Consider the following 15,669-nt stretch of genomic DNA (forward strand, 5'->3'; position numbering starts at 1 on the left):
GGTGCTTTTGGCAGTGTGGGCAGGTGCCAAATCCTGCTGGAAAATGAAATCAGCATCTTTAAAAAGCTGGTCAGCAGAAGGAAGCATGAAGTGCTCCAAAATTTCTTGGTAAACGGGTGCAGTGACTTTGGTTTTCAAAAAACACAATGGACCAACACCAGCAGATGACATTGCACCCCAAATCATCACAGACTGTGGAAACTTAACACTGGACTTCAAGCAACTTGGGCTATGAGCTTCTCCACCCTTCCTCCAGACTCTAGGACCTTGGTTTCCAAATGAAATACAAAACTTGCTCTCATCTGAAAAGAGGACTTTGGACCACTGGGCAACAGTCCAGTTCTTCTTCTCCTTAGCCCAGGTAAGATGCCTCTGACGTTGTCTGTGGTTCAGGAGTGGCTTAACAAGAGGAATACGACAACTGTAGCCAAATTTCTTGACACGTCTGTGTGTGGTGTCTCTTGATGCCTTGACCCCAGCCTCAGTCCATTCCTTGTGAAGTTCACCCAAATTCTTGAATCGATTTTGCTTGACAATCCTCATAAGGCTGCGGTTCTCTCGGTTGGTTGTGCATCTTTTTCTTCCACTCAACTTTCTGTTAACATGCTTGGATACAGCACTCTGTGAACAGCCAGCTTCTTTGGCAATGAATGTTTGTGGCTTACCCTCCTTGTGAAGGGTGTCAATGATTGTCTTCTGGACAACTGTCAGATCAGCAGTCTTCCCCATGATTGTGTAGCCTAGTGAACCAAACTGAGAGACCGTTTTGAAGGCTCAGGAAACCTTTGCAGGTGTTTTGAGTTGATTAGCTGATTGGCATGTCACCATATTCTAATTTTTTGAGATAGTGAATTGGTGGGTTTTTGTTAAATGTGAGCCAAAATCATCACAATTAAAAGAACCAAAGACTTAAACTACTTCAGTCTGTGTGCACTGAATTTATTTAATACACGAGTTTCACAATTTGAGTTGAATTACTGAAATAAATGAACTTTTCCACGACATTCTAATTTATTGAGATGCACCTGTACAGTGTGGTGTGAGTGCTCTGCTGATATGGATGTTCTTTTTTTGTTGTTGTTCTATGGTAGGAATGGGCAGGTTATTCTGCTTTGTTGCTAAAATCTAAGCTAACGTTTCCAGATGTTTGCATTTAGAGCATCTGTACTCTCTTAAACCAAAGGATTACCGTAGAAATCATATGCTTAGACTGCTTATGAAGACTATGAATCTACTGCAGCTAGTCTAGTTACATGGTATTTTGAATATGTGGTTTTGTATATAATAAAATGCATATTATTTAAATGTTTAAAAAGGAAGAGAAGAGAAATAAACGTGTGTCATAAGTTTATATATATATATATATAAGTACTATTCCGGGTTCAATACAAGTTATGCTCAATGAACTGCATTTGTGGCACAATGTTGAGTACCACACAAATAATTTCAGCGTGTCCCTTAAAAAAAATAAACAAAACAAATCTGGGTTACAGTGAGGCACTTAATGGTAGTGAATGGGGCCAATATGTAAACATTAAAATACTGTTTGAAAAGTATAGCTACAAGATGTAAACATTATGCGTGTTAACATGATTTTAGTGTGATAAAATCACTTGCTAACATTTTCTGTGTAAAGTTATTTATAATTGTACAACTTTGTTGCCATGACAATGTAATGCCTAAAACTGCTGTAAAAAAAAAAAAAAAAAAAAAGACGAATTTAAGCAATTTTACAGCTAAAATAATACACAAGTTTTAAGAAAATAATTGTGTTTTTATAAAAATGTATAAGCTTTACATTTCTGCCTTTGAATCCTCCAAACATTGGCCCCATTCACTTTTATTGTAAATGTCTCACTGTATCCACGAATTTTCACTTCAAAAAATCTTCATTAGTTTTCTTAAAGTCAGACACATCTGGGATGGCATGATGGTGAGTGAACGATGTGAGATTTATTTTTCTTTCTTTTTTTTTTTTTTTTGGTATCTCACCGGATAAGGACTTTAATTATGTTTTGCACTGAAGTCACGTGAGGAGTTATTTTCACATTCACAGCGATGCATTTGTTGCACAGCGCCGATTCATATAATACGGTTAAAGCGTAAACAAATCTCCGTGTCTGAGGAAATTTAAACACAGCAGTGTGGTTGACATGGACGAGGACGGGTTACCCATAGTGGGATCTGGAATAGATCTTACAAAGGTGAGTTTGATGTCGCAACATCAGCTGCAGCTCACATGATTGATTCCCTCTGAGTTTCACAGATACGCATTAAACAAATTATATTTAATAGTTAAAAAAAATTATAATGCTTACGTTTTAAGGTTCCAGCCATTCAACAGCGCCGAATCGTGGCTTTCCTCAACCAGTTCATCGTTCACACGGTCAGATTCTTGAACCGGTTTTCAACTGTCTGTGAGGAGGTATGCTCATATGTCATCACATCATTCCTGATCAGAACGCGTTCCCCGCGAATTCCAGGCCATATTTCCCTCTTTACCACAGAAGACATTTCCTGGAACAAGATGCTGTACAAATACAATATATACACTGCCGGCCAAAAGTTTGGAATAATGTACAGATTTTGCTGTTTCAGAAGGAAATTGGTACTTTAATTCACCAAAGTGGCATTCAACTGATCACAAAGTATAGTCAGGACATTACTGATGTAAAAAACAGTACCATCACTATTTTAAAAAAGTAATTTTTGATCAAATCTAGACAGGCCCCATTTCCAGCAGCCATCACTGCAACACCTTATCCTTGAGTAATCATGCTAAATTGCTAATTTGGTACTAGAAAATCACTTGCCATTATATCAAACACAGCTGAAAGCTATTTGGTTCATTAAATGAAGGTTAACATTGTCTTTGTGTTTGTTTTTGAGTTGCCACAGTATGCAATAGACAGACATGTCTTAAGGTCAATATAAGGTCAAAAATGGCAAAAAAAAAAAAAAAAAAAGAAACAGCTTTCTCTAGAAACTCGTCAGTCAATCATTGTTTTGAGGAATAAAGACTGTACAATGCTTGAAATTGCCAAAAAACTGAAGATTTCATACAAAGGTGTACACTACAGTCTTCAAAGACAAAGGATAACTGGCTGTAACAAGGACAGAAAGAGATGTACAACTAAACAAGAGGATAAATACATCAGAGTCTCTAGTTTGAGAAATAGACGCCTCACATGTCCTCAGCTGACAGCTTCATTGAATTCTACCCGCTCAACACCAGTTTCATGTATAACAGTAAAGAGAAGACTCAGGGGTGCAGGCCTTATGGGAAGAATTGTAAAGAAAAATCCACTTTTGAAACAGAAAAACAAAAAGAAAATGTTAGAGTGGGCAAAGAAACACAGACATTAGACAACAGATAATTGGAAAAGAGTGTTATGGATCTTAACCCCATTGAGCTTTTGTGGGATCAGCTAGACTGTAAGGTGCGTGAGAAGTGCCAGACAAGACAGTCACATCTATGGCAAGTGCTACAGGAAGTGTGGGGTGAAATGTCACCTGAGTATCTGGACAAACTGACAGCTAGAATGACAAGGATCTGCAAAGCTGTCATTGCCGCACATGGAGGATTTTTTGATGAGAACATTTTGAAGTAGTTTAAGAAGTTCTGAACATTATTTTTCAAAACTGTAATAGTAATTTTTCACATTATTAATGTCCTGACTAGAGCCCAACCGATATGGGAGTTTTGAGACCGATTACCGATATGGTGGCGGATATAGTTAATTTTTGAACTGGAATAAAAACAGACCTTTTCTATGAGGGTTGTGCACAGATTTTGAACCGATATGACTATGCAAAGGTACTCAGAAGGCTGCTTTCTTAAACAAATATTTTTATCAAAGAATATTTTACATTATTATTATAATACATTGTCAACAAATTTTAGAAATTAACACTGAGAAAATAAAGAATAAATTAAAATAAAATAAATAGCTAAATAAACATCAGTACTGTTTAGTATCAGTCAAATGCTGACTATTTTAATACTGCCAGTCAATTATTGGCAGGTTGTAAAACAAGAAGCATTTACACCTGCCGAGACAATAGAAAAACAGCGGCAGCGGTGTTACGCCGTATTCTGCTATACAAGTTCAGGGGAAACTTTCAACGGTGGAAAACCAGACTTTTAAATATTACATTTTATAAATGCAACGACTGGAATTGTTCGGTTGAAGGGGGTACCAAACTGTGAATTCTGAACAAAACAGTTTGGTGAATACATGTTTACACATTCTCTTCCACTCAGCTGACAAGCAATGAAAGTTGCTACGTGGTTAGATAGTTAGCTATAATCTCGTTGTCACAGAAAGTAAAAGATGGACCAGCATTTCGTCTCACCAACTAGGTAACAGCGTAGCGTGAAATCAACACTCAACAGACACAATCCTCCACCGCACTGTTGTCTACTGAGCTGCAAAAAGATGCTCTGATGTTTACCTTTCAATCTGCTACATAACTGACTGCACTGACAAACTATAGCTGGCTAACAGCAAACAGACATGAGTGACATGGTTGTCAGGGACAGGGTTAACGTTATATTAGTTATATTGAAAAGGGAAAATGATGGGGTCATTGTTTATTAACTTTCCAGTATGTAGTTCACAAACTAGTTAGCAGTTTACTGAGAAGACACCTCTCAACTCCGCACCGCTTAACTCCGCCCTGTCTGCAGAGACACCGTCAGCTCAGAGTCAGCTCTGTAAACAGTGGAGTCGGAGCGCACTCTGCTGGACAAACTACGTAATGACACCAATTCTAAAGCATTGTTTTCTGCATTATATGTTCTGAAAAAACGTTTTTATATCTGCGCATATCGGTAAACATATACGGCGATATCGATATATCGGTGAAAGGTTAATATTGGCCAATAATATCGGCCGACCGATATATCGGTCGGGCACTAGTCCTGACTATACATTGTGATCAGTTGAATGCCACTTTGGTGAATAAAAGTACCAATTTCTTTCTATAAGAGCAAAATCTGTACATTATTCCAAATCTTTGGCCACCAGTGTGTATATATATATATATATATAAAAAATCTTATTGCTTTTCTAATTTAACATAGTAATTTTTCATTTCATATAGTAATATTGCTAGTCTGTCAAAAATAAATACAATTCAATACTAATGACATGATGGAGTCTGTTTTTACAGAAACTGGCTTCAATATCGCTACGAATCCAGCAAATTGAGACCACACTCAGCATTTTGGAAGCAAAGGTAACTTACTTTACTTTCTCAAGGAACTCCATACCAGCATTACCTCATGAACTCACACTAATTTTAGATTATTTCAGTTGATCACATAAAAAATTGGTATATGAACTTGCAGTTGACCTCTATCCCGGGTTTGGAAGAAGTGACAGTGGATGGAGTAAGACCATCTGCAGAAACTAATGGTCCCACGGTGGATGGCAGTCATGGCACAGTCTCCACGGCTCCCTTTCTAGAAGTAACAGCTTTATTAAAATATGTACAGGGATCATTTATAGTCAGCATCATCGTAAAATAAACCCTGACTGTAAAAAAACAGTCATTAAATATTTATTTTAGTTTAAATTAATCGATTTACTTGTCGTGTAGGAAATTATTTGCCTGGAACAGTTTAGTGGTCATTATTCAGCAATATTTGACTGCAGAAAGGAGAGTTGCGTGCAAAACAATGATACAATTTAAATTGATTACACATACTGATATAAAAGTTATTAACTCTCAGTCTTTAACAATGCAGATTATTATTTGACATAAAATCAACCTTTTTAATTTCAGGCAACTCGGGAAGTACAGAGGGTCCCTCTGGAGCTGAAAGCAGAGGCCCTGGTGGAAAATGTGATGACTGTAGCCAAAGACCCGCGATATGCCAGATATCTGAAAATGGTGCAAGTGGTATGTGTGTTTCTCCTGTTATTATTCTTCTAAAGACGAGACCTGTTCACATGGTGCTTATGTCTAATGCCATGTGAAAATGGACTAGAAAATGTAATATTTTGCTTTGTTACACAGGGTGTTCCAGTCATGGCTATTAAAAATAAGATGGTATTGGAGGGTTTGGACCCCAGTTTGCTCGAGTAAGTGTTTTCAGCATTTGCATGATTTGTGGGACTACTGCAATTTGTGTTGTAGCTCATATAGTTATTTTCTTTTTGTATATTCTTCTCTAGTACCCCTGATGCACCTGTTCCAGATGGTGTCAAAAAAGGGGCGGATGAGCAAGACGATGACAGCTCAGGCAGTGAATCATCCTTCAGCGACTGATTGGTCCCTCCCCCAGGCTAACAAACTTTGTATTGGACAGACCTGGACAGGCCGTCATGTACATTGCTCATCTCAAAGCAGGGTAAATGCACTTAAAATTCCTTACATGGGACAGACAAGCTGCCATCATTAGACAGAGTGTGTGTATTTGGGTTAGATAATGCCGTGACACTCTAGTGAGGGTACCATGTTTGTGTTACATCTCGGAGAGAACATACCAGACATGCCGCCCCGGATAGTGGTGGCTTCTGAAAGCAGCTGCTCACTGGGTGAGATTGATTTGTGATTATTTTATAATTAGTCCATTTAAATTTACTTAAGTGCTACTCTTATTCAAGTGAATCTTTTCCTGTATGTTACATGCCAAAAATGTACATCTAATAACAATAAATGATACCAGTGACTGTATTTTATTAAATAGGCACAAGCAGCTTTGACACTGTTTGGAAGTTGATATGAAAACTGTAATTCAGTGTTCAATGTTCATATCGGATTGAATGAGTTTTGTGAATTAATCTTGCATTGCAATCGGAGCACATTTTTGTAGTGACAAAAAAAATGTGTACAAATTATTTGACTAAAAATAAAGAAAAACTCTGGGTTACAGTGAGGCACTTCCAATGGAAGTGAATGGGGCCAATCTGTAAATGTTAAAATACTCACTGTTTCAAAAGTACAGCCATAAAATGTAAACAACATGTGTGTTAAAATTATTTTAGTGTGATAAAATTGCTTACTAACCTTTTCTGTGTAAACAAAGCCAATTTTACAACTTCGTTGCCATGATGGCGTAATGTAAGTGCTTATATAAAATTATATTCTTCACATTTCTTCCTTTTTAACCCCCCAAAAATCAGCCCCATTCACTTCCATTGTAAGTGCCTCACTGTAACCTCCATTTTTTTCTTTTCTTCAAAGAAAAGGACAGACAAGTTTAAATATTATATATAATAATTATGCAACAAATGCTGTTCAAAAAGGTGCATTCAGTCATTTTTTCCCCATTAAAAGTTTTATTCCTAAAGAAATGAATTGTAATTTTGAAACATATGTATAAAATCATGACAACTCACATGAGATGAAGACTCCAGTCATTTCAGTAACCTTATAAAAGCTGTTTTATTATACATGGGGCAGGGGCGCCCTCATGGAGGCTGCCATTTTAGAATCACATGACCAGCTGAATACCACTCGCTTAATCTCAGTAACAGTCTTGTTATTGGACACTTTCACTCTTGAATTGAATTAATCATGGCTGATTGTGAATATTGAATTTCTATAATGGTATCTGTAACTGAAAACTTTTGATTTTGAATGATGCTGCATCCACACCACTAGGTGTCACTGTAAGTCCAAGATGAAACGAACAAAAAGTTACTGAGTGCACCTTTAACTTGTGTTGAACCCGAAAAATGTCCTTTAAACATACACCACAGTTCCAATCAATGAAAGCAATCACCAGTCCTCTCACTTGTGTCTATTACACTGTTCAAATTTGACATCATCATCATCATGTGCTTTTATTTCACAATTACAAAATCAGAGCACACTGAAAGCAACTGACATACATTCAGATTGCACTGAATAAAGTGGGAGGGTAAAACACACCCGTGGTTCACTCTCAGCTTCACTACATTTTTGGAATAATTACAGGACAAAACAAAAATCATCAACAGAACATGATAAAAAAAACTGTGCAGATTGGTTTACACTGTAGTACAGCAATAAATGCAAACATATATGTGAGGCACATTTTAAATTTCCTCAATATTATTTTTTTGTCTTGATCGATTATTAAATGCTTTTATAAAATTAAAATAATTATCAAGCAGCTTTCTAAATTTCTTGCCCTTAAATGGTCAGAGTACAGTATATTACATTTCAAGTTCACGTTTTACGCCTCTTTACAAAACCATGAATTAATCTCTAAAAATAGACTGATTAAAGTACAAACTTCAAAAATATACACCACAAATGATTACAAGGTACACTGTCAGACCTTTCAAAGTTTGAAAAGGTAATAAGTTGTATAAAAATATAATTCTGTTAAAAAATGCACCAAATCAGTAGAACATAATTCATTCTTTAACACAGTATGATGTTGGTCATGAATACTCCATTAAATTAACGGTCACTCTCAGAGTGAATTGCTGCAGGAAGAAGTAAAAGAAAGATTCATGTGAGACGTTGCACTAATACTAATTTCAGCATAATCAATGTAATTGTGATAAGAAATAAATGAAAAAACAATGACACCAAAAAAAAAAAAAAAAATTACGTTTGATGTACACACCTGGAACTCTTGGATGTACGTTAAGAAGAAGAAAACGAAACTGAAGGTAGTGATCCATTCGCACGCAGCACTTACAATATGAAGTGTGTAATCCTTCAGAAGCAGGAAAAAAAAAAAAGACAAGCAAGTTTAAACATGCCACAGCACTGCTCTTATAGTTGTGTCCTCTGGTTTTGGTGTTTAAATGTTTGGTTAATGGCAATTTAAAATAAAAATAAAAATACATAAATTGTCTACCTTATCACCACTGTTCCAATGAAGTTTGCTTGTTCCGACAGTAACTGCACAGAAAATGGCTGGAAAGAGATGTTAAATGAAATCTACTTTATAATAAAAGTGATTGTTCACAGGAAATGTTATTTTTAACAGGAATGTTCAGGAGATGCTAGAAGCCTCAGTCAACATTTACTTTCTTTTTATGTAAAAAAAAAAAAAAAAAAAGATCCATTAAATTTTGTGTTCCACAGAAAAGAAAAAAAAAAAGAAATTTAAATGGGTTTGGAATAGAGGTAGACCGATATATCGGTTTTATCGATTAATCGGTGCGATATTTGCTTATTAGAACTATCGTTATCTGCAAAAATCGAGCCTATGCCGATAGTCTTTTCAAAATAAGAGTCCCCAGTGTATTTTGGGCTTGTTTATACTTAAAAGTCCCGTTTTATGCACCAAATCTTCATTTTTTCAGGTTAATTTTGGGATTTTGGTTGAACAATAAACTGCATCTGGGATTTTATTTATTTAGGACTCGTTGTCTGTGCCCATCATATAAGGAAAGAATAAGAATTGTTTTTGACATTCTGTAGACCATTTCAAGCATGTAAACAAAAACAAATGAATTAGGTCCAAACGTATTTCCGGATCCTTTCAACAAAGTCTCTTTTTCAAGGTAAGTCAGTCCACTCGGCGGATGTTTTTGGAAAGCTCTTGGGCAGTTTGGGCAGCTATGTAAACAAGCGTCATGGCAGTGCAGCTCCTGTCTGCTTGAATGGGGAAAGACTGAAATGTCCAAAATGGTTGGTCAAGATTATGATAAACGAACATATTTCAAATAAGCAGTAAAATTTGCATGTGAAGCCGGCTTCACTCGAGTGGCCCGGCTGCGACGCATGCTCCAATCCCCGGCATAGCATCTAACTCGTGCCGGGGGTGCGGGTCCGGCAACACATCTAATTCACACCGGAACCTCACCACTATGTTCCTGGACACACGAAGACGCCAGCAGGTAGAGACCGGTCTCCCGAGGAGAGGCGCACTCTGTATTTAAAGGCAGCAGTGATGAGGCTGTATTTTTTCTGTTGACCGTTGACTGCCATTGGGCGTTCCAATTTTTTCCATTCATGGAAATGGTCTCTGTTTTGACCAGCAGGAAATGTTCATGGAACAGTAACATCACTTGACGTCATCAACGAACAGTCCTTGAAATGGTCTATAAATCAGTTTTAAAAACTATCTGCCGATTAATCGATTATCTGCCTTTCCCACCACCTTAGTTATTGGTATCGGCAAAATCCATTATCGGTCAACCTCTAGTTTGGAACAACATGGGGATGAGCAAAAGATGGCATACTTTTAATATTTGGGTGAACTATCCCTTTAACTGTATTTAAAAAGGATACTGGGAAATACTGCCAGAAAGGCCAATACAGAAAGGAATGCGCGGAAATGACAAATGCACTTTGAAGATCCATAAGGATGAGAACGGTATGATATCACACTCTGAAGGACAGTGTACGTGACCCCAAAGACAAAGAACATTGCAGCCCCAAAGTCATGGACTGCCATCACTGTTGTCTCCTAGAACACAGCAACACAGTCACAATGGAATTGATCTGTTCAACATGAGAAGTTCACAAAGAGTTCTAGTTTAACAAGAAACACACGAGCTTCTTAAATTCCTCTTTAAGCATTATACACATGCAAGGCATTAACTAGACATACCTGAAATGTAGCCACAAAACACATGCCGACACATGAGATGACGCCAACACCAAAAGAAGCCTTGTTCAAATGAGGGGACACGCTACCTGTTCTCTCATGTAATCGCTTGACAAACTTATATTCAGCATACATGGTGGCAAAGGCTATAAAACAATACATTTATAGACTTAAAAGTGTGTTATGTTTGCACAGCACCAAACGAATGCAAATCATTGCTTTCAAAGAGGTTTCCTGAACACTTCCCTCATCTGCCATTGCTTGGACAATTGTATACTGTATATGTAGACAAAAAAGCAAGGTAAAAGCCAAGGTATTGTTGCACTGATCATCCTGCTAATGCATGGACAATTATTTAATTATGAAAAATGTAAATGTCCAGAATAAATGAAGCTCACTTCTTTCTTGTAAAGGTAACCAGAGATTTGATATTTGGTTTCATTTCTTCAGTTGGTGTCTGAGGTTTTGTGTAAAATTCTGCACTGCCTGTGATTCTGGATTGTAACACACAGAACTCCAGCTGTATGTCACAGATGAGAAAAAAAAAAAGATCTGTTTTTGTTTTTAACAGAAAGAGAAGTGAGACTATAAGCTGAGAGATTCCAAAGTGACTTAATAAAAGTCCACTCGAGACATGATCAGAGCTGTCCGCTCACATGCCAATACCAAGCAGCGTTCAGATGATTTGAAATTGTGAAATTTCCGAAAGGGTTGTGACATCAGATAACAGTAAGGAGTTTGGGGATTTGGGGAGTTTATTCAGTATGAGTCCCACCTGTAAAGGCAGTGATTGTAGACATGAATCCAAACACACAGCTCTCAGGAGGAGTGGCCCCTGTATCACTGATAAAAACATAAAAACAGATTTTCAGAATTCAAGTTCGAATTTGTTTTCGTTTAAAAATTGAACATTTAAAGATTTAAAATGGCAAAACTTTAGTCTTCAAAATAATTTGCATGCACACAAAAGTTCAGTTTGTGCCATTTGAGTGCTGCCAAGGTCTCATCACTTATGTAAGGTGTACATGGGACTTTGAAATGATTTACAGTTTAATTGGCCTAATACAGTAGGTGCTTAATGATGTATGCATTCTAATGAGAGCTCCTCTGTTTAACAGGAGTCTTTGTCAAGTACACCTGTTCTCCTCCCAGAAGGGCTGCTTTATCTACAGCAAGTTGAGACAGGTTAAATTGTGAGTGGTCAGTGGATATTTACTAAAGGTCACCTTCTTTCAGGGCATCTGGTGGTTGTTTGTCCTACTTGCCCTGCAATGAACACTACTGTAACCCATTTATGAACGCAAGCCAACACTCTCAACCTCTCAATGGAAAACGAAACTAAACGAACTCTACACAAACTTATTCCACATCACATTTTTACAATCAACAGCCATATAAATATAAATAAATATGCACAAAACACTGTCTTGCTGTCAGTGTTAGAACTTTATAAACAATTTCTGGTCTTTCGGTTGGGTAAGATTTGTGAATGCATGATGTGTGAAGTTACAGAGATTAAAAAAATAATAACATACCTTATATAAGGAAGGATAACATCAACATCTCGTCGTAACAGTGCGATAATATAAGAAACTATGAACGTGCTCGATGACCAAATGACCAGGAAAGTAGGTAATAAGCACATTCCTTCCATAAACCAAACCATCTTTCCTGAGGGTGAATGTAATCGGTGCGTCACCATTCACGGAGACAAAAGGACAAAACTTAATCGCAGTGATGAGACGTTATTAAGGTGCTGTGTGTAGAAACGGGCGACTTCCACGAGGATCTTCCTATACCAAATAATCCTGACATTTATAACTGTATCGCTATTGTCACGTGTCCACAGTGAATGTATGTTTCTCTTCCTCATAGTTTTACCCATTGATTAATAACCTACTTACTGTACCTCCAGCACATGTTAACAGTACGGATCTTTCTTTCTGTCTGTCTTTCTTTGTTTCTTTCTTTCTTTCTTATTAAACCACTTTGTTGTGATGAAAAATACAGAGACTCGTTGTATTGTATTTTAATACAGAGGAACTTTGACGGGCAATATTTTTTTATTATTTAAAGGGGCACGCAGCAACTTTTTCCTCATTAAAAAAGTTTTACTCTTGAAGAAATGAATTATAATTTTGAAAAATATTTTTTTAAAACCACAGCCACTCACATAAGATTAAGACTCCAGTCGGATAAGTAACCTTATAAAAGCTGTTTAAATCTACATGGAGAGGGTCCCCTCATCGGGGCTGCCATGTTATGATCAAATGATCAGTCAAATACTACCAGAGACTTTAGCAGATATGCGGCACTTCTAATAAACTGAATGCATTTGAAAAGCATTTGATACTACTCACTTAATCCTAGGAACTGCATGGATTAAATTAACCATGGCTGACCGTGAATAGTGAATTTCTACAATGGCATTGGTAACTGAACACTGTTGCATTTGAACGATGCAGCATCCACACCACTAGGTGTCAGTGTAAGTCAAAGACAACATGCATAAAAATGACTGAGTGCACCTTTATATATATATATATATATATATATATATATATATATATATATATATATATATATATTATTATTATTATTATTATTATTTTATTATTATTATTCCCTTTTCTCCCAATTTGGAATGCCCAATTCCCACTACTTAGTAGGTCCTCGTGGTGGCGCGGTTACTCACCTCAATCCGGGTGGCGGAGGACAAGTCTCAGTTGCCTCCACATCTGAGACAGTCAATCCATGCATCTTATCACATGGCTCGTTGTGCATGACACCGTGGAGACTCACAGCATGTGGAGGCACATGCTACTCTCCGTGATCCACGCACAACTTACCACGCGCCCCACTGAGAGTGAGAACCCCTAATCACGACCACGAGGAGGTTACCCCATGTGACTCTACCCTCCCTAGCAACCGGGCCAATTTGGTTGCTTAGGAGACCTGGCTGGAGTCACTCAGCACACCCTGGATTCGAACTTGTGACTCCAGGGGTGGTAGTCAGTGTCAATACTCGCTGAGCTAAGACAGTCATCGCGATTCTTTTTAATATGCTAAATATATCTAATATAATCTAATACAGCTCTGGTGGTCTCTTAATTTTTTCCAGAGCAGTATATACAGATATATTGATAGATATAGATAAATAGTTATATAACATGCTTAACAACACAGTATCTGCTAAAAACATATGCTGGTGCGAGTAAAAACACTGGATTCATGGCCTGGACTAACTGAACCTTGCCTTCCCAAAACTTTTGATGCCCCTGCCCTGCCTAATGGCAAAATGATCAACATTGCCCCCCTGAACATACAAGTGCCCCACCAAAAAAAAAAAAAAAAAAAAAAGCATATGAGCAACATCACACTCACAATCGTGCATTTGGTCTGAATGTGATTACCTCGTTTATTTTACAAAAACTTAAAATATATTGTTTCTATACCTATAATCAACAGCCTAAAATCAATAGTTTTATATATACATCTGTCGTTTTTTATTCAATGGCATCATTCGCAGTGCTTCATGGGATTGTAGCTTCTGCCCTCATGAAAGACGGGAAGTACATAGCCTTGTGCCTTTGTCTTTTTATCCGAATTTCCATTTTTTTCAAATTAATTAATTTATTTTTGCCTCAAAACAAATTTCGTAACGTTGTGATTCACCCCGGAACTGGTTGGTTTGGTTCATGGCTTACAACTCTTTTATGAAGGATTTTATGAAAAGTTTATGGAAGAAATTAACGGGGAAAATACTTCCGTAACCCAGACGTTGAATAAGTGTGTGGGAAACTCTATTAGACACACACACACACAAAAAAAACAATTATATAAATATTAATAATAACAAAAATAATAAATAATTTTATGTCGACTAAATTTTAATATTTTTTACATTATAATTTAAATGATTGAAACTTCAAATAGTTAAAAAATAGTTAAAAATAATAATCATTTACTATTTTAAAGGAATAGTTCACCCAGCAATGAAAATTCTCATATAATTTACTCGCCCTCATTCCATCCCAGATGTGTATGGCTTTCTTCTGCAGAACACAAACAAAGATTTTTTGAAGAATATTTTTTTAGAAGAACATCTCAGCTCTCACAATACCAGTCAAAAGTAACCAGAACTTTGAAGGTCCAATAGGGACATAAATGCATTATAAAAGGAATTCATAAGTCCTTTTTTACTGAATATCTACATTTTCTCTTCCACATTCTGGTGTGTGACTGTTACATTTAGCCACCTACTGGTTGGGGCTGGTCAAAGATGGAGATTGATGGTAAAAAAAAAAAAAAAAGGACTTAAATGTTGATCTGTTTCTCACCCACAGCTATAATATCGCTTCTGAAGATATGGATTTTACCACTAGAGTCTTATGGATTACTTTTATGCTGCCTTTATGTGCTTTTTGAACTTTATGAATTTTGGTCACCATTCACTTGCATTGTGAGGACCAACAGAGCTGAGATATTCTTCTAAAAATCTTAGTTTGTGTTCTGCAGAAAAAAGATATTCATACACATCTGGGATGGCGTGAGCGTGAGTAAATCATGAGAATTTTCATTTTTGGGTGAACTGTCTCTTTAAAACCCACCACTGTGAGTGAGTGCCCGTCCTCCTATTCACTAGAGAGCAGCAGCGAGTCTGTCATGCAATGAGGAACTACAATGTTTGAATGCTGATCATGCGATCATGTGACAGTGTGTTGTAGTGAATCACGTCCTGGAATGAAGCTATTTTTAATGCACCGCTGGAAACGTGTCCTCGTTAAGTGTTTATGGAGGAGATGTTGATGTCCGGGGAGCGTCATGGTGATCATTAATTCACTGCTAAAACTGGTGCAGCGACAGACATACACCTGTTTGTCTCATCGCTATGGACTTTACCTGTGCTTTGGAGGACTTGTTCTTATGATCGTGTCTGCCTTTCAGTTTGGAGAGGTATGTACAATACGTGGGGTGTCTGATTCACTCATCAAAAGTTGACTAACTTCATTAGATTCACATTTTGACCATGAATGCACTCTGTTATCTGTGCATACTCTGTGTCAATCACTGATTACTGATCAAAAGCTGTGCAATGTGACCTATTACATAGTGGTTTGAAATTAAACTTAAACTGTCATTATGGTGCATGCATAAAATGT

The 15,669-nt window shown here is 37.0% G+C and overlaps 3 protein-coding genes across 4 annotated transcripts in view; 2 read left to right on the forward strand and 1 right to left on the reverse strand.

The window, feature by feature from the left end:
- Nucleotides 1-2,026: 2,026 nt before the first annotated feature.
- LOC127436891 (WASH complex subunit 3-like) lies at nucleotides 2,027-7,348 on the forward strand. 2 transcript variants are annotated; one of them, XM_051691381.1, is made up of 7 exons: nucleotides 2,027-2,204; nucleotides 2,327-2,425; nucleotides 5,176-5,241; nucleotides 5,354-5,473; nucleotides 5,791-5,907; nucleotides 6,025-6,089; nucleotides 6,183-7,348. In XM_051691381.1, the coding sequence occupies exons 1-7, from the start codon at nucleotides 2,154-2,156 to the stop codon at nucleotides 6,274-6,276; spliced, it is 612 nt and encodes a 203-aa protein (XP_051547341.1). In that variant the 5' UTR covers nucleotides 2,027-2,153; the 3' UTR covers nucleotides 6,277-7,348. The 2 variants fall into 2 exon arrangements, with proteins under 2 accessions (XP_051547341.1, XP_051547342.1); XM_051691382.1 differs by lacking the exon at nucleotides 5,354-5,473.
- A 28-nt stretch (nucleotides 7,349-7,376) lies between these two features.
- Nucleotides 7,377-12,545, reverse strand: LOC127436888 (DNA damage-regulated autophagy modulator protein 1-like). The gene is made up of 7 exons (XM_051691377.1): nucleotides 12,043-12,545; nucleotides 11,283-11,350; nucleotides 10,511-10,653; nucleotides 10,189-10,366; nucleotides 8,807-8,865; nucleotides 8,570-8,662; nucleotides 7,377-8,426 (listed from the first exon to the last, which is right to left on the reverse strand). The coding sequence occupies exons 1-7, from the start codon at nucleotides 12,207-12,209 to the stop codon at nucleotides 8,382-8,384; spliced, it is 753 nt and encodes a 250-aa protein (XP_051547337.1). The 5' UTR covers nucleotides 12,210-12,545; the 3' UTR covers nucleotides 7,377-8,381.
- A 2,654-nt stretch (nucleotides 12,546-15,199) lies between these two features.
- The window catches only part of LOC127436882 (N-acetylglucosamine-1-phosphotransferase subunits alpha/beta-like), a 29,543-nt gene continuing 29,073 nt past the window's right edge, over nucleotides 15,200-15,669 (forward strand). The window contains exon 1 of the mRNA XM_051691363.1: nucleotides 15,200-15,463. Within this exon, the coding sequence (XP_051547323.1) occupies nucleotides 15,332-15,463 (132 nt within the window). The 5' untranslated portion in view covers nucleotides 15,200-15,331. The remainder of the gene's footprint in view (nucleotides 15,464-15,669) is intronic.

Source organism: Myxocyprinus asiaticus, chromosome 47 (genome assembly GCF_019703515.2).
Source record: "Myxocyprinus asiaticus isolate MX2 ecotype Aquarium Trade chromosome 47, UBuf_Myxa_2, whole genome shotgun sequence".
NCBI classification, from domain to species: domain Eukaryota; kingdom Metazoa; phylum Chordata; class Actinopteri; order Cypriniformes; family Catostomidae; genus Myxocyprinus; species Myxocyprinus asiaticus.